The sequence below is a fragment of the Ixodes scapularis genome, unplaced genomic scaffold (genome assembly GCF_016920785.2).
Source record: "Ixodes scapularis isolate PalLabHiFi unplaced genomic scaffold, ASM1692078v2 PGA_scaffold0__279_contigs__length_252992795, whole genome shotgun sequence".
Lineage (NCBI taxonomy): Eukaryota > Metazoa > Arthropoda > Arachnida > Ixodida > Ixodidae > Ixodes > Ixodes scapularis.
In genome coordinates, this window is record NW_024609835.1 from 88,818,268 (window position 1) to 88,837,598 (window position 19,331).

General features: G+C 45.0%; 1 protein-coding gene across 1 annotated transcript; it reads right to left on the reverse strand.

The window, feature by feature from the left end:
• Positions 1–753: 753 nt before the first annotated feature.
• On the reverse strand, positions 754–18,229 carry LOC8039120. The gene is made up of 6 exons (XM_002413147.5): positions 17,404–18,229; positions 15,628–15,729; positions 13,899–14,068; positions 10,883–10,941; positions 9,163–9,228; positions 754–963 (listed from the first exon to the last, which is right to left on the reverse strand). The coding sequence occupies exons 2-6, from the start codon at positions 15,721–15,723 to the stop codon at positions 839–841; spliced, it is 516 nt and encodes a 171-aa protein (XP_002413192.3). The 5' UTR covers positions 15,724–15,729; positions 17,404–18,229; the 3' UTR covers positions 754–838.
• Positions 18,230–19,331: the final 1,102 nt, after the last annotated feature.

Sequence of the window (19,331 nt, forward strand, 5' to 3'; positions counted from 1 at the left end):
AATACAGACATTACACTCAACGCTCAAGTAAAGTGGTTCCCATACCCGGGCGTAGGAAGGGAGGGGGGACGGGGTTATAGCCATTTTGTGCTGAATCGGCGATCGCGCCACGATACGTATATGAGTGATCAAGTTAGCGGCCTAAAAAATGGAGCAAAAACAATCTTTGACTGTCTCGAGAAAGTCCTATTCGCAGCTGTGCTGGCGGTTCTGACGACGCGCATTCCGTCTCACTTTTAAGTCGCACCGCAGCCGACTATAAACAGTTTGATGCAGCCAAGCGGCGGCAAAAGGCCATCGTCACGGCGCTTGTTCAGTTTTGGGCGTCCATTACCACCGTCCACATGAATCACGCACAGCGGATGCGCTGTTCTCCTGCGCCTTTTTTTCTTCGTGATTGGCTTTGCCCGTGACCGCCAAGCCAGAAATAAAACGAGCGTCATGATTAAGCACTTTTGGTGCCACGTAACTAACATCATCAAATCGTCGGCTGCGATCCGAGTTAAAGTGAAACGAAGTATAGAACATTCCAGCGAATGAAACTTGAAACTTGTCACGGCAGCGTAGCCAAGCTGTGAAGATTATGGAAGGATAACTTGCGATTAGGAAAAAAAAAAAAAAAGGAGAAATAAAAGATGCAAGACAGAGATAACGAGACAAGTCCACGGTTCTTTGTAAATCGGAGCCTCCAGGAAGTCGATATTTTTATTACTTATAGTGTGTTGGGGCTCGGTGGAGGTTGAATATGCGCACTTATATTTGCAGAGAACCTTTATTTACGGGATACATTTCGTGCGATGCGAGCTGCCAAACGTTGGCTTTCGCGTTGGATGGCGCTTCACTTTTTGGTGTAGATCATGTTGCAGCCCTTCGGACAGACCCGGTGGTACAGGGCTCGGGCGTTGTCGCAGGACTTCTCCGTGTCGTAGATCTTGTAGCTGACACTCGTAGTGCCTGTGGGCTCTGCGTAAAAAAGAAGGAAAAAAAAAAAGAAAGATACTTACAACGAAGCGGAAGTTTGCTATACTCCGTTTCACTTCACATTAAAGGAACACTGACGGGTATTTATGCACGCGACGGTTTTTACTTGTACGTGACACATAAGAGCCCAATTACCCAGAACACAATTGGCGGCTCAAAATTAGCTTTCGTTCCGCCTGAAAACCACCGATTGAGAACTAGCCGGTTTGAATCGCGCTCACTCTCTTCTCCGCGGTCACGTGCCGTTCTCTATGGTTTAGACATATGCACCAAATATAATCAAAGTCGTGCTCTCAGAAACAAACAGGCTATATTCTTACACCCCTTGTCCCATATACGACATTCCAAAACTTCAGTTCGACGTGCAGCCGCGCTGACATCGAACCGACGTTCCCAACTTTCACAGGCGGCTGATAGCCGAGTGGTACAACCTATTAAAACAGCTAATGTACGTGTTATTGACTACCAAGAAAGTAATCGGGGTTTTCCTGGTTTACTGCAAAACCTCAGTGTTGTTTTTCTGTAGTTTTTCATATGTAGTTTAGGTGTTTAATGAGGCATGTCTCACCGTTCTCAAGACCCTCATAAAAGTTCATGCCGTCTGTTCGACGTCAGCGCGTTGTACGTCGAACTGAAGTTTTGGGGTGTCGTGTATGGGGCAAGGGGTGTAAGAATATACCCTTTTTTCAAAGATTGTGGGTCATCAAAAGCACACAGTTAATATTAAAAATAAATAAATAAATAAATATGACACACATCGTTTTGTAGCTTCTAAAAAGCTGCAATTACTTTGGTTGGAAAGCAAAAAAAAAAAAAGTTTCGCAGAGAATCGGAAGCACTCTGGTGCATTCTCTGCGTAATTCTCAGCATGGCGTTGTATCGCGGGGCTCGCGGGCTGAACGACTGAACGAAGCTAACTTAGCGAAGGAGTTGGACCATGGGCGCGGGACTTCTACATCAGAAGTTCAGAAATGTCGTTCGCGGTACCGGCGAATCTTCTAGTTTGAAAATATAAATATTTTACCGATCAGAACAGTTAGGATTTAGCTGTTTTGATCGATAAAAGCGATCGAAACAGTTAAACCCTAACTGTTTTGATCGGTTTTACACCCGACCGACCGCTAAGCTGATACGCACAAAGACGTCGCCGAATCGTGACCCCTTCTCCTGGTTGAACGCTGAAAACATTCCTCGCCTTACGAACACGAATTAGTAAGAGCTTGAAAAACACGCAAACGTCAAGCACCCATTGCGTGACTTTTGATTTTTTTTTTTGTGTAAAGTGCGACGTGCACGTTTTTCGACTGCTTCGCACAACACACAAAAAAAAGAAAAAAAAAAAAAACAAAAAAAAACGAGGTTGGGTGGTGGAAATGCAGTCCCGTTTCGGTTTCGAGCAGTTGCGTTGTTTTTTTTTACTTTATTAAAAAGAAAGAAAGGAAGGCGTGGCGGGAGTATATAAACTCCCGCCACGTTCTAAGTCGTGGGGAGCGTGCATTGCGTGGCTTAATCAGTAGCGTGTCTGGCTCGCAACCGAGGGGTCGAATCCCGCCTAAAATTCTTTGAATATTTCTTTAAGGCAAAATAATTCCTTTATTAAGTGAAATCATTTCAGACATGCGGCGACCTTCAATTCGGATTACATGTCATGTTTTTTAATCAATTTCCTTCCACGCGTGACGTCACGTTTCCCGTCAGCCTTGTGGGTTGTTTGAAATTCCCGCGCGAGGTCATGGGGCTGTGACTTTTTGACCTTATCGACTAACCAGGATTTTCGCGGCACGCCACCGACGCCGGCGTTTCTGCAACGCCACCGATTTTCTGCAACACGAGCGTCACGTATATTAATACGTAACGCTGTAGGAAAATATTTTATTGGGTAGTCTTCCAACCTTATAATAAAGCGTCTAAAAAAAGATTTTTGTTTCGAGCGGAAGGAGGGAAGGAAGCGGTGTTCCTTCAAATTCCACCTTAGCAGACGTTGCAATCCGATGACGCCAATCAAGTAGCTCAAAACGTGCACCGTCATGGCGCTCGTCGTGTTTGTGCGTTCGCTCTCACCGACTAAACCAATCACGCACGATAAGAAGCGCAGGACCATAGGGCGTTCACTGCGCTTGATTGCGCGCAGTGAACATATCTTTACAATGCGCGGCGTCTGAAAGTTTGCAGAAGGGTGTTTGTGCTCATGCTCAAAACCTGTTCCACAGCCCAGTAAACGAAGATGGCAGAGCGCAGGAAGATAATATTGGAATCCTTCTGTGGCCACTGACAAGTTAAGACATGCGGGGCGACATTTGGTACGCTCCCGCTTCCCGCTTTAAGAGCTGTTCTTGGCCGTTCTTATCGGCTTGTGCCGAAACCCCGTTGGCTCCGGACCGATAATGGGATTCCCGCGACTTGACACCTCCTGCGTTTCGTGAACTGTCAGTGACGAAAGTAGCGCTTATTCACAAAGAATGACGACAACAAAACAGTAATATGAAAATATTCTCCAGGTATGGGGATTATCTTCTGAGAAATACTCTTCCGTAGTTAAAAAGGAAAAAAAAAAAAAAAACGATTTGGAAACAAAACAACAATCTCCATTTTCGTCTTGAGTGGCGCTTTAAGAAGTGCGTCATTGCAGCGAACAGGGGGCCCCACAGTCCGCTTTCAATTAGCGCGCGGCTGGAGATCAGAGGTTTTTGTGGCGAGAAATATTGCATAGGCGTTGCGTCTAAGTTTGGTCAAGATACTTGGGTGTTCGAGTTCAAGATGGCGGTTCAGCGAATGCGATTGTGGAGCGCCCCTGTACGAGAATAGGCACCGAAGTTTAAGAAACGCTGTGGCCGGCTCACTCTTCACACTTCCTATTTTGTGAGTCGTTCATCGGCGTCCTTATTGGCTCACGGTATACTCTCGTTGGCTGCGAGGGGATAATAAGATGCTCCGGATTCGACACGCCCTGCGGATGTTCCAGTTGTCCGTGACTATGGATTGTGCTGTGTGTCGAACAGAATGTCATTGCACTGCCTCCGTGCTTCGAATTGCGGCTGTCTTTGCACAGCTAAGTTGAGTCCGTATCACTGCGCAAAGGACACTCGGGGACTCTACCCGCCTGTTGCCTATAGGAGGAGAACCGATCAACGGGCTGGAGCCGAATGAACCCGCATAATCCCGATATTACGTTTTACTCCGATGTTGAGCATGAACTGTTAAAGCGTGGTGTACACTGCCCCGTTTTATTACGCTATACGTTACGAAAGCTTACGTGTTCTTACGCCACAAATGACCGAGACATCTGAGCTTCATATTAATTGGGGCTGCATGTTCGATGATATAGCCTGGCACGTGTCGATGGAGACACTAGTGTTTCGGTGTCTTATGCGTAACGTAAAGGCCCCTACGCACAGTTGCGTTTGGGAGCGCTTGAATGCATTTGACTGCATTGCGGCTGCGAGAAACCAGAACATTTATGCTTCTTATGTCGCGTGCCAAGCTATTCCTTGAATCGGATTCAGGCTTTATGCGAAGCATGAATGTGCCGGTGACTCGCTTTCGTTTGTCGACTCAACTCAGTCAAACGCACTTAAACGCTCTCAAACCCAACAGTGCGTAGTGGTCTTAAGAATAGAAAACATAAAAAAAGGTCATGCTAACTAAGCTTCGGTCATTTGCGTCCAGGTTTAGGTTTTAGTTTAGTGTCCGAGAACAGACCGATCTCAAAAAACGTTCGGCGCACGCCTGACGCCGCCATAACTTTAGTTCAAAGGAGAAAGGCTGCAGTGGAGAGGGCTCGAGCCGCCTCATACTCTGCATGCGCAGAGCTCCAGCGAGGTTGCTGCATGTGAAGACAGACTGAAGTTCTCTCGATGCACTGCGGCATCGGTGGCACTGGGCACAACCAAGATCGGTCTATTTCCACGAACCCGTCAGGCTCTGCATATTTTCCTTTGATCTCAGCCTGTTATCCAAAAAGCAAAGGCGCGAATCTTTGTGACTAATTAGTTGCTAAGCAATATTGCTAATATATTTCAATTTTATAAGAGTCGTTATGTTTGATTTCAGGCTTAGATTCACAGATAGACTGAACTAAATGTATACCCTAATTGAATGCCATATACATCTCACTGTAAAAGGGGTACGGAAACGAAATGTTTGCACTTGTAACTTTGTTTAGATGTTTAGATGTAGCCTCTGTTGTGCCGGCAGCCCAGAAACACTAGCCTAGGGTAGTGTTTCTGGGCTGCAGGCAGAGAAGTCGAAAAAACTAATTTTCAAACGAATTAACAGAACACGAAATTGCGTCTGGTGGCGGTCTGTGAAGCTCCGTTGGAATGCCGTTACGTCATGAGTTCCTAAGAGGCAGCGCCAGTTCCCGGCACTACGGCTCGTTCGTGAAGTTATGGCGAATTCCACTGGGCGTTTTGGAGCGCGCCGGGATCAGTTGACCAGATCCGGGCTGGAGCACACGATCCGAACGGGGTCGCGCCGCCTACGGATCCCCAGTGGAACATGACCACTGCTCCGGGATCGGCGGATGCCTTCCCGTCATTCAACTGCCCGGGAATCCCCTTTCCGCGGCCGCCGCGGTCATTTCAAAGACATTCTCGCAATCGCGGCGCTAATACGTGTTCGATGCACGAGCGGCAGGAATGGCTCAGGCGCTTCTAGCAAAGATTGCCGGAATGCCCGTAGCGCAGCAAATACCTTGTCTTCTCCTTCCTGGAAAACAAACCGGCTGTCAAGCCAAGAGGTAAGCAAGCGGCCATTACGAATTCTTCTGATGTCGAGACAATCTAGGAGCCCAGCCCACGATGTGCTTCTTCTTCTGAGGCGAGATGGGCGAGATCAGGCGAGATGCCCTACGAGAAAGGAAGTCACGTGTATACGCCGAGGGCTGGCCCGGCTGGCTTCCGGTTGAATCCCCCGAAATCGTCGGAGCGACTTTTCTCGGATCCAGATCGAGATCTGCAGCGGGAGCTGATCCAAAACGACCAGTGAAACACGTCGGTCTCGATCCCGATCGCCCAATGAAATATGCTCGCTTCAGAAAAGTCGATCCCGGCGCGCTCCAAAACGACCTGTCGAATTCGCCATTAGTCTTGCGTGTAGTGGAGAACGCTAACGGCGTTGGCACTACTCCGGTCACCCATAAGCTGACACAGCAGCCAAAGCTACAAACGCGAGCTGGCCCGCGCTCCTGGCTTTCAGACATGCGTTTCCAGCGCGAGCACTCGTTCTGCGGAAGAACGCTTCAAAGCAGCAACCTCGATTTCTCGAGGATGTATTAGCGGCGAGATGTTTTGGTGGCGCCCTCCCATGGCTCCCTTTCGTGACGTCATTACACTGCGAACAACAAGTTCGATTGTGTTTGCAATGAGCATTGTGGAGGCTTGAAATCAAAGCGACACTGCCAACACCATCAAAATTCAAGCTGTTACATTCATTTTATTTCCGTCGATGATAAATCCTTTCCTGACGTCATGGTCAACACTCGGCTAATCAGGGCCGGCCGACTACAGCGACACTTTCGGTCGCGCACGTCGCCAATAGCCACGGCCGGACTGCAAGCGCGCGATCTAAGTGAGCGCGCGCTTCCAGTGCGGCCGTGGTATAGCATTGGCTGCAGTCTCGGCTCCACAGTGCTCCGGCAACGTGCATTTCAGACCACCAAGATCGCCGTTCTCTGCAGACGTTAGGTAGGAGCGTGATCTGAGGATGCTGGGACCTCTGCCAAGCCAGCCATACCACCCCCCTCCCTCTTCCGGATGCGTTGTGAATAGCGCGCTCAATTATCGCACCGAGTGAATTCCTTAAAGGAGCGATGCAACAATTTTTGTACTTTGCTCAAATACCGCTTAAAACGGATCCCTAACGTTAATGACCTAAGAAACACGCGTTCATTTTTCACCCCACGCAATAGAAGTCCCAGAAAAAAAATAAAGAAAAACGAGCAGCGTTCACCCCCTCAACTCGCAGCGAGAACAAGCGGCCACGTGATCTGGAGCCGATTATATGCCGCCAGTGTTGATCAGAGCCACGCGCTGGGGTTGGCAAAGCGCAGGACACGCGCTGAGTTGCAGATATTGTTATGGCTCGGCTGTTGTCGTCGTTGCAGCGATTGGACACGGGTCACTACCCGAATGCTTCTCGAGCTGTCGAGTGCCCGCGCATCATCGGCGGGGGTCACGTGACCTCGGGGGGTCACGTGACCTCGAGGAGGGGGTCACGTGACCTCAGGGGAGTCACGTGACTTCGGGGGGTCACGTGACCTCGGGGGGTCATGTGCCCCCCACGAGCTCACGTGACCCCGGTGGGGGGCTCGCGCGGTGCATTATGGGACATTTCCCATGATGCACCGCGCGGTTACGCCGACGCCGACGCCGACGGCGACGCCGACGCCGACGGCGACGCCGCTCGAGCCGGAAACGGGCCCCTAAGAGCTGCGCTCTAAAACGAGCAGCGTTCACCCCCTCAACTCGCAGCCAGAACAAGCGGCCACGTGATCTGGAGTCGATTATATGCCACCAGTGTTGATCAGAGCCAGGCGCTGGGGTTGGCAAAGCGCAGGACACGCGCTGAGTTCCAGACATTGTTATGGCTCGGCTGTTGTCATCGTTGCAGGGATTGGACACGGGTCACGACTCACTACCCAAATGCTTCTCGAGCTAGCAATTATCACGAGCCCAAGTCGAGTGCCCACGCAATGCCCGGGCCCAATCTATGAACCGCATTCAAATATCGTCACTTGGGTGTACTGCGATCCCCACGTTACGTCATCAAATTTTGCAAAGGAGAGATTGAATGAAAATGATCGCTTTTGTCCTTGAAATTACACCGCAACAAAGGAGTTTCTTGGCCAGTGGCGTTGCGTGTGAATATCCTTGAGTCCCAGGTGTGCCAGTAAGCTCGTTTCAATTGAAAAACATTCCAATTGAATATCGTTGCACCGCTCCGTAAAGGAGCGATGCAACAAGTTTTTACTTTGTGCAAATACCGCTTAAAACAGAACCCTAACGTTAATGACTTATGAAACACGCGTTCGTTTTTCACTCCACGCAATAGAAGTCCCAGAAAAACATTAAAGAAAAACGAGCAGCGTTCACCCCTCAACTCGCAGCCAGAACAAGTGGCCACGTGATCTGGAGCCGATTATATGCCACCAGTGTTGATCAGAGCCAGGCGCTGGGGTTGGCAAAGCGCAGGACACGCGCTGAGTTCCAGACATTGTTATGGCTCGGCTGTTGTCATCGTTGCAGGGATTGGACACGGGTCACGACTCACTACCCAAATGCTTCTCGAGCTAGCAATTATCACGAGCCCAAGTCGAGTGCCCACGCAATGCCCGGGTCAATCTATGAACCGCATTCAAATATCGTCACTTGAGTGTACTGCGATCCCCACGTTACGTCATCAAATTTTGCAAAGGAGAGATTGAATGAAAATGATTGCTTTTGTCCTTGAAATTACACCGCAACAAAGGAGTTTCTTGGCCAGTGGCGTTGCGTGTGAGTATCCTTGAGTCCCAGGTGTGCCAGTAAGCTCGTTTCAAGTGAAAAACATTCCAATTGAATATTGTTGCACCGCTCCTTTAAGGCCGGTTCAGCCACTTGCGTTTGACTGCGTTTAACTGCGTTGCGTCGAGAACCGAAAGCTAGTCACCGGCACATCTGTGCTTCATATGAAGTGTGGAATTCAATTCAATGAATCATCTTGGCACGGGATATAAGCAGCACGGATGTCCTGGTTTGTCGCAGCCGCAACGCAGTCAAACGCAGTCAAACGGAAATGTCTGAACTAGGCTTAACAGTTTTGCTTACACAAATTCTAGAAGGGAAAGGTTAATTACGAAGTTTGACTTCGAGCGTAATGCGCGCAAAAAGTTTTTCAAGTCCCAAATTTATATCGCTGGTGTACACTGGCGGTCATAGCTAAGCTCGCTGCTGCTGAGTACGTGCTGACAACTAGCTACCACAACGCTTCTAACACTCGCATTGCACGCGATTAAGATTCTATTTTTTGTAGATCATAAATGAGAATTCATCTCGAGCATGCGCTGCGAGCAGTCACCTCAAATATGGCGTCCAGTGAATACCATCTATAGGCGTTAGACCTGCATCGACACATATCTAGGTTATTGACTAGCGCACATTGGCTTCGGACCAAGTTTTGCAATCAGCAATGACAGATACTTACTCTGCTTGAAGTAGAGTGCTTTTCCGTCGTGAGGGAATGTAAGGAGGGCAAGTTCTACAGTCGTGTCTGAAATTAAAATCGTGTAATTACGTTCAGCCGCGCTCTTTCAATGTGGCAAAGGTCGCATACTGAAAGCGAGAGGCAGATTGAATTCTATAGGATCTGCCAACATCCACTGCCAATCCTAAGCGTTTGAAGTCCCAAAACCTTACGAGTAGCAAAATACATTCCGCTTGCTCACTGTAGCCTCTACCATTTAAATATCAGAAGTAAAAAAAAAAAAAAAAAAAAAACAGCAGCGAAATTGTTTTGTCAATGCCCGAATGACGCAAATTATGTTGAATGGAATTCTTTCTGTTCAGGATTTATATAAAACCGAAATCAGCCCTGGAAGTTGTTCGGCTTATAAACGCGTTTTCAAAGTGAAACTTTCAGATTTGTTGATCTTTAACGTCGTACTTCTAATATTTTACTAAACGAAAGAAACTCTGGTTGTAATTTTGTATTGTTTTCATTATGAAGGGGTTTCTTTTCTCAAAGTTTTCCTCCAAGACAGCAACAACTGAAATTTGCCACAAAAACACACACGAATAATATATCAAGGACTCAAAAGGCGAAATGGGTCATGTCGTGCAGGTCGGAAGACGGCACGAAGCTGGCTAGACGGCCTGACCTGGATAATCGTAGTCCGTCCCGCTGGTTTGCTTGCGCGAAAATTACTTCGCGTCTGGACTGCCGATAAAAATACATGCCCTTGGTGGTCCTTACACGCCCCCGTCGAAATAGACGAAGGGCGTGTGCACCGAGCTAGGATATTGTAGCCAGGGCTACATGGATGTAGTGTTACTCGCGTTTTTTTTTTTGTTTCTTCCACAACTTTGGGATGGTAGTGGGAAGATGAAAGTCGTCACACGGCCTGCTTTTCATGAAGAGCAAAACTCCCTCTACGGAATGAACGGAAATACTTACTGCAGATTTCTGATATATAAATATAGAAGATAAAATCAAATTAATTTAAGAGCGTACAATAAATCTGGAACTTGAGCATATGTTCCGAATCCGCAGGTAGCGTGCTCGTTCATTTGCGAATGTATAATATTGCACTGCAAGTAAAATGTTTTCATCGTGTATTATTACATTAAATAACGCCTTTTTTCTGAAAGTTCTTTAATTAATATAAATTCTATTAATTATATTGCTATACAGCGACGTTGTAAATGATAGTTTAGTGTCTGAAAGGCATTTAAGCCTCCAGGGTTTTATTAATCACACAGAGTCTTGTTTCCTTCACTAGAATTACCCAGTGCTAATATTGATCAAAAGACAAAAATATACAGAAACCATTAACCTAAATTATGTGGGCCATCCACACCTATTGAAGCGTACTTACGGTCGTACGTAATAAAGAATGCAGAATCCTTAAGCAAGACACCTTGCTACCCAGTCGTCACAAAACTAGGAGTGGTAATTAAAAAGAAATTCTAATCAATTAATGTTAATATGACTGGCTTTAAACAACCTTTTTAATAATTGCTGGAATTTTTGTGTCTATCATGCTTTCGTACGCCCTGTTTTTGTATCAAGGTGAAGTCGCACTTGTTCGCTGCTTCGACTAGTAAATTAGTTGGAAGGATGTCGATACAAATGATATATTAAATGAGTACGATACAACCCCAACGTGGGAAATATTCGTTCCAAAAAATAAATTTTTTTCACTTACCTTTGAGCGTCAGGACTACTCTGTCTTTTTCTGGAAGGTATTCTGCATGAACAGTTGCGCTAAAAATAAAGGAAAGGAATACATAATGCTCCGAATGTTGAGGTAAATGTTAATAACGAATGAATACGCTCAAGAAACGTGCATATACAACTACCGCAGGAAGAGGTTTGCAGTGTTAAAAGAAGACAGTAAACCAAATATAATTTGACTGATGTCTTAAGGAGGCATAGCATAGCTAAGGTACAAGTGCGAAAAAGTTTATTTTTAATTCAACTTAAGAACAGAAAGCATACTGAATCAAACAAACAAAATATAAGCCCGATATTTGAGGTGATAAGCCGATTTTGTTTTAGAATTCCGTGCCCATGTCCGTTTGTGTCTCTGCATTAATTTTTACAGGGCCTACATAAATCATCCCAGATTATAATAGTTTTCACCACTACACCATTTAGTGTGAAAAACAGAGCACATGAAGAAGACTGAACATGACGAGAGCTTGTCCAGTTGAGTCTTCTCCATGCATTTTGTCTTTCGCGCTAACTGTTTTTGTGACGTTTAACCAACAGCCCATAAACTTGTATTGTTCCAATCTCCTTTCTGCGTAGAAATGTAAGTACTATGCCACTTTTTCCTCGTCTGTAATAACTCGCTTTCAATGTATTATTTTTCTGTTTTGTTATTTTTTAATACCAGTGTATGCTCTAAAACGGCAGTTGAAAATACTTTTTTTTATTCATGAGAAACACTGTATGAAAGAATAAATTGAAGACGGTCTAAAAGAAAAAAACAAACAAACAAAAAAAACAATGCGCAAAAACAAAATTTAGGACATAAAAAATAGTCAAAGGAGAATGAAAAGAAAAATACTTTAATCTAAAAAGACTCAGGTATAGCCTAGGAAAATAAATGGTTCAAGGAAATTTTACAAACAAGCAAGAAATAAAGCGAAGGAAAGTACAGCTTGGTTTTTACGTATATACACGCAGTGCATGTACACTCTCATGCAACATAAAAAGTATAGTTGACTTCTGTTTACGTGTATAGTTATTAATTTGCATTACATGTAGGCAGATGGAAACTATCGTAAAAGATAATATTAGAAGAAATTTGACGGGTCTAAATAAGAAATCTTTCAGCTATATGAAGTCGTAGAACAACTACCAGGAAAACGAGAGTTCATTGGAATGTTTAAGATGACGTGGATTTTGTATATGTATGTTAGTTAAAGAGTCAGAACTACAATCCGTCGACTCGTGCAATGTATGCTTTATAATACTGGTAACTTTTGTCTTAAGGCTTACTTCTTTTTATTACATATACCTTATAGCGCGAAAAAAACAACAAAAAGAAAAAGAAAACAACGGATCCGAGAAGTGCTATCAACATAGCAGAAAGTGGTGGCAGGTCATTCAATCAAGACATCAAGTTACTAAGCGTGCAATTTTACTAAAAATAGCAAGTTAATTTAACTAATCTAAAAATAAAAAAGAAAGACATTGAGGTGTAGTGTCTCTTTTCGATTGCTTCGTGGAGCTTCTATAAATAACGACACACGACTTTTGTTTTCTGTAAAACTCCGCATATTGTCGTTCAAGTTACATATAGCAGAAAATGAACCAAGTGAATGCCGGGGCCTAGAAAATGAATGGTAAAAACTGCGAACTGCAAAAAAATATGAGTGTGTCGCTGTACCATTCATGTGTCGCAGCACATATTATATTTTTTATCAGCTAGTTTTCTTCCCGTTGATGGCAATATGAGCAGAAGACCGCTCAATTCAGGTTAGAAAAGAAAAACGACGCGGAAAAAACCGAGGAAGAACAAAAAAGAATTAAAATGACAGCGCTTACTCTCAACGAAACATTGAATTGCTTAGTACTTTTTTATCTGTCTTTGTTTCTTGCGGTTTATTTGCCTCTTTGGCAACAAATCAGCTCACCCCCATTGCCATAATAATTGCCATTTGTTCCCCAGCTCAAAAACAGAAGAAATCACCCCGAACGTTTTGCTTATGGCACTGCCTTTTCCACGTAAATACTACGCACAGTGACTAGCATTATGGTCTAGAATGCTCAAACGGCGAAGAGGCAGTATGAACCACGCTGTCGCAAGGCTACCGTGCGTGCGGGGGTGGGGAGATGTCACGCGCGGCGGACGAGTAGATATATTTAAACACTTCCACTGCTGTTCTTACCGTTCCAATCGCTGCCTGTTAGAACGCATGGTCTCTACTGCCTGGTTGCCATTTGCGCATTTTAACTTATATCGCTAGCCACTGTGCACAGGAAAAAACAACATTTTCAAAAGGTACGCTCCCTTCCTGCGTCTTTAGTCCCGCAGTGTACACATCTGGAGATGGAGGTATACGGGCATTCGCAGTCTGTTCACAAACTGTGCCAAACATTCGAGTAAATGCTTACACACGCGTTGTCTGAAATCTTCATGTCCTGTGAGGACACGAAAGAAGGTGACAATCAAGCCATTACCTAACGAGAGAAAAGTGATTTATGTTCCCATGATTATGATCACGATGCCTTTCTCCAACACAGTTGCTATGCGGAGCGGAAGTTGGTCTGCTCCTTGCGGAGGGGACGCGATGGTCGCGGTGACGTCGCAAAGCCGATCTCTGATTGGCTCCCATGAGAAGGATAGCGGGTCGACGTCAAGGCAGCTAGCATTTAGGTCTACCCGCTACCCTTCCAATCAGGGCCAATCAGAGCTCGGCCTTCTGACACCACTACAACCCCTGTGCAAGAAGCAGACAAAGTTGCGCTCCGCGTAGCCACTGACAACTCGCTCAAATATTGCAGGATGTGGCATAGTATGTTTACGCTTTTTATTTTGCGATTCATTCTTTCGCGTTCGTATCTACAGGTGCAGCGATCTCATTGAACGCTGAGTGATATGATGCTTGCGGCTCGTCACCCTCTGCATTCTTCAAGTTGTCGGTGTCCACAGATGAGCTATGGTTTAACCAATGTAACCATAGGAACACAAGAATTTTGTTAGCACTTACGTGTTTCTGTCTTGGCTCTCTCCGAGGGAGTAGGAAAGCACGCAGTCCGCTTTGACATCTGGCTGTCCTACTCCGTCCCATTGCACTCTGACGTCCCTTGCCTCCTCCGGCTCGAGACTTGTTCCATTGCGGTAGCACTGATACGTCAGTATGGGGCTCTTGTGATTTTTCTGAAAGATGAAAGGGAGCGCGCGTGCAAAAAAACAAACACACTTTTTTATTTAATTAACGGCAAGTCTTTTTTATACCCACGAGCATAGCTGGCGGAGATTAAAAACACATATTTGACCATTCAGTTGACAATATTTTACCTTTTAATTAAAAATGAATAGGTTGGTTATTTGTTTCAACGAAATTCCGGATAGATGAAAAGATACATTAAATAAAAAATCTCAATGCATGCAGCGTCGAGGCATGCACCGCGCATTGCATGCCTTGACGTCGGTGCCTTCACCCCGACCACGAGATTAGCAAGCATCGTACGACGTTCTTTTTTTTTTTTCTTAAGCAGCTTGCGAGGTACACGATGCATTTTGATAAAGCCACATACGGTACTGAATGAATTCGTAACCCCCCGCTAGTGTCGACAGATAAGATATTTAAATTCATGAACGATGCTTGAATTACGATGTCGAAGTTTCAGTTTGTATCTTCATTACTTCCTTCTTGTACATGTGTTTTTTGTATAAATGTTTATCCTGATTTTCACGTATTAGTTGATGCCATACCTAATCCATTTTTTGTTTGTTGGTGTTTGCGTTTTTTCAGCAACTACCACATGTTGTCCTCTTGAATGTAACTGCTTCATCTCGGTGCCTTATACTGCGTTTCATCTAAATTTTTGTTATTTGTGAAATAAAAGAATTATAAGGATTCTTAAACTTTGGATAGTTTATTATTTCCCCTAATTGTTTGATAAATTACAAGTTTTACTATAACTATATATGACTACTCAGTACATTCTGCATCCTCTCGATTTTATTTTCTTGTTTTTGTCATGGCAACTTGCTTACAGCTGGCGAGGAGCAATGTAAAGGGCGAATGTGCAAAGTCCGAAAAAAGGCTTAAGTAAAATATACGATGCACGGCATGCACTAAGATGCTTGAATTTGAAAAGGCAAGGTCATTCAGTGGTATACGATTACTAAATAAAAATATTAAAAACGATAGAGGGAGTAGGCGCCGTTAACATCTTGTCAGAAAAGAATTTTGCCTCTTGGCAGTAGCTTATAAATAAAAAAAATACTGATTTTGCCCTTTCTTAATAAATAACTTCGAAAAAAAAGCTACGATTTTTTTAGTTTCTTTATATTTTAACAAATGATATCTTCTCATTTTACACCTCAATTAGCAGAGTGTATTGACTTGCATAGCGCACCATTAAAACACCAAGTCGAGCAACATAATATTAAAATAATACTTCAAGCATTGAAAACAGGCAAAGTTCACTAAAACTCTACTTTAATTTCCCTTTTTCTTTAACAAATGTACAAAATCAACATACTTTGTTGAACATATTTTTTTTTTCCGTAGGTAGCTGCGATTCCCCGATGTAGGTACCGCGATCATTTGCAGTACAATATTTATTCAGCAAACTTACACCGTGTTTCTTGATCCTATAGGTTGATTATTCTCTAGTCTCATACTAGGTATATATTTATAGTCTAGTTCACATATTTTGTGTGGAAGATTATGTTTATAGAACGGCTGTGGTTCTTGTAACTCTTACCTCAAAAAATTCTTTCAGAGGCGTTGCAGACAAGACAGCCTGGAAACTTGCGAAACCAACGACGCAAAACAGAATGACATGTCTGAAGGTTGTCATTTTTCACTGAAAGACCAAAGCAAAGAACAAAAAACCATAAGCCATCGAAAGAAGCCGGTCAGATGGTCGTTTAATAAAGGGTTCCAAGTTTCAATGTGTTTCTTTCTAAATGTTAAGATTCAAATGAAAAAACTCTGGGGCTCGAAAAAAAAAGTCTTAATGTTTGCTTCAGATCACTGGGCAAACTGATTCCAGGTAAGAGATTGTCTAAAATCTCAAGTACCAATAACTGGGCAAGGAACAAATTCCTACTGCAGCCTTTGCGCTTGAGCAGAATATACACCATTTAATTACATTTCAGTAGTCTGAAACGCCTTCATAACTTCTGTGCAGCTTGCGAAAATACCGCATTGGTGTTTTATTTATATTCCGTTTCATGTTAACAGATAACTTCACAATGTCGTTCTTTTATATACTCACTCACTGATTCTAGATATGCCTTTGCAAACTAAGGCCTTGCTGGCGTACTTTCTTCTACGTTAAAGAAGCAGTGCTTCACAAATTCTGCTACATTGGGACCTACTAAAAAATACAATAGCGGGTTGCAACCCCCCCCCCCCCTTTCCCTACCCCTCCCCCTTTTCTGCTTTTCGCGATGACTCAATCTTTTTGATTTAAGCGCATAAATAGTATAGTACAGAACTGACACCGAAATTTTATTTTGACGCGAACATTTTACAGAATATTGTCTGGTTGGGGATTATCCGAACCAGCGTGGATTGTCCAGCCTCGCAGATCGGCGAAACTAAAATCTTTTTTTGGAGAAAATCCGCCATCACCAAAACGACGTTTGCGGTTTTGATCTGGAGTGCAGAGCGGTCACTGAAAACTGCGACATAAAGGGCCACCACATTCACTTCAAAAACACCCTAATCTTCAGCGTCGAAACAAACCATCGACAAAGACTTTTCTTGGAGTCATGATCATGGCACATTTAAACTATACCAAAAGCAAATTTGGGGTTTTACACGCCAAATCAATGAAGGGAATCTGGCACGCCCCAGCGGAGCACTGAGGATTAATTTCGACCCCCTGGGGATATTTTGACGTCCAACCGAAATCTCGGTTACACAGCGACTTCTACACAACTAGCCTCTGCAGATTGCGGGCACTTCGTTCAGGACTTGAACCCGAAACCTGGGGATTCGTAGGTCCACGCTCTGCCTCGGAGCCACCGAGGCGGCTTTCAGACTACACCAGAAAAGATCACTAGAGTCTCTCAGAGCCCTACCGCCCGCCAGCGTCAAAGGTCTTCGCGATACAACCAACCCCCCCCCCCCCCCCCCCCCCCCAGATGCATTACCATAAAAGAAGGCAAAAACGTAAAAACGAAACTCCTGCTCCTCAGCAATTATCAACACCGTTACCTCTGAAGAAGACGCCTAGTGGGTCTCAAAACATTAAATTCATAATCATGGCTTGGTTCGGTGTCTCGCTTTTTCCATTCAAATTTTATTTGACACCTAACATAGTCGCAGTAAATCAGCTGGTCTAGAAACAATATATCGCGACCCAATTTTTGGTCGGAACCCACTGTGTGGAAAACACTGTGTTAATGTAAGACGGACATATGCATAGCTCCTACGATTTACCATCATGCCAGAAAAACGAGTAAGAGTTTCGGCGTTTTTGAGGCGAATGCCCGCTTGACGTTGAGCGAAGTGCAAAAGTCAGCCTCACCTTCGGCGCTGTGAAGCTCTCGTCACTGGAGAGGTTGGAGAACAAGTCCACTTCGATCTCCTGTCCGTTCCTTTATCGACGCAGCGACTCGATCGTTGCTCGCGTTCGTGGAACCGGTTTGCGAAGCATGGAAAAGCAAAAGATCCGAGCGCGTGAGTCGTGCCAAGGTAACAGGATGAAACTTCTACGTGTCCGGCAAACGTCCATTGCGATTATGTAAACGAATTTCACGTTGTGTACGGAACGGCGATGGGGTCCCTTCATTGTCTTCGATGGCTATATACTTGTGTATCGAGAAAAACCCGTAGGGACGGATGATGGATGTGCCTTTTGTGGTCGGCAAAAACAGGAAATGCACGCGTCCAAGGTCATTTTCCCCACTTTTGTCGTCTTTCGCGCTCGTACTTTAGAAGCGCGTTGTAAAAAGGAGCACCCCTGATTAGTTATGCTTATTTTCGGTACACAAACTGACTTATTGGCAAGGAGAGCAAACTTTACATTTAAATAAAAAGAAAACTCGGCCACGCTGCCTGGCCAACAGAGGAAAATCGGTGACCGCAGCTGGCGTGTCGCAGAAGATGCTCTCGGTCCTGTAGACTGGTGCTCAACACACCGTCAAGTTCGTAGGAACTCGGGCCAACTCGTTGCAAGGTTGGCACTTTAGGAGACTAGGTGTAAACCCCCCAAGCAGTTTATGAAGCCGAAGGCTGCTTGACGCATACAATACGCAAAGTGCCGAAGAAAACCCGGGTTGCAGTTTCATATTTCGTTGTCCGTACAGAGCCGCGAAGCACGCTTGCAGATGCATAGCGCTTGCTTGTTGGTCGGTACAAAACGAGAACAAAAGGAAGTTACCGAGAACCACAATTCAATATGCCTGAGAGATTCAAGACCAGACTCGACATACAAACAACGACAAAAGCCATTACGGTTACTCTGTCTAACATACTTTCATAAATTGGGTCGCTTTACGCAGCTTTCTTTCCAGAAAGCTCGCTATTTAGCCAACACAAGGCCCGTAGACTGCTCTCATCACCTCACCTTTCTGATCGAGCCCGGGCACACATTGTACACAAGTGATGCGTTATTGTTCGGATTTTAAAATTTGTGTATCCGTGATTGAACTAGAGCCCAAGCGGAGTGCTGACGAAGCGTTCGGATACACGCGAGCCGAGCGCTGCGTCCGAAACGCAAATGAATAGTTCGTGTTGTTTTTGTTTTTGTATCGGTTTAGTTATCAACTCAGCCTTTAGGGGCGCTACGGTTGGATTTCTTACCTAATAATGATGAACTTCCGAATCCACCGGAGGTGAAGTTCGTCATTATAATCGTATCCGAGGAGGAGTGTACACAGATCATGAACATGAATAGCGGTTTGTCTTCTCTAAGGTGTACTCCCAAGCGGACTTGTCCCCGGACAAGTTCCTACGAAGCCGGTGACGTCGCCTTTCCTGCGGTTCGAATTCCGCATTGTTCCAGACGAAAGGAACATGCAAAACTCAAGAGCTTCTCCGCGGACCAGAGGAACGTGTTCGGGGACAAGTCCGCGGATCTGTGGAATGCTGTGTATCACAACGTGGGCAAACGTCGCGAAATAGGCCCGCCGACTGTAGTACCATGGTTACCGAGATTTTAAAAGCAGACTATTGTCGCTTGTTCCTGGCCCGGCGATGTCTGTACCAGGTCCGCGAACTCGGCTAACTCGGAAGGAACCAATCGCGCTCAATAGACTACTTCCATAAAGCCCTGCATGCAGCACGGCGCGCGTTGCACTCTGGGAACTAGTTGGCCAGGGAGGAGAGTGGCATGGTTTCGGTTTCGATCGACACGTCGACAAGAGATTGTTTTCTGGACCCGAGATCGTCATTTGTGGTCTCTAAATTAACCTAAATGGCCAGACCTCGAAGCTTTAGCACAAGCCTGAGACG

What these genes read in the sequence shown, in the direction of transcription:
- LOC8039120 (XM_002413147.5), bottom strand. Translation starts at nt 15,723, where the DNA reads ATGACAACCTTCAGACATGTCATTCTGTTTTGCGTCGTTGGTTTCGCA. An exon ending in GAGAGCCAAGACAGAAACAC is followed by an intron (nt 10,942 to 13,898) that starts GTAAGTGCTAAC and finishes CTTTATTTTTAG; the next exon opens with CGCAACTGTTCATGCAGAAT. An exon ending in AGTAGTCCTGACGCTCAAAG is followed by an intron (nt 9,229 to 10,882) that starts GTAAGTGAAAAA and finishes TTTTAATTTCAG; the next exon opens with ACACGACTGTAGAACTTGCC.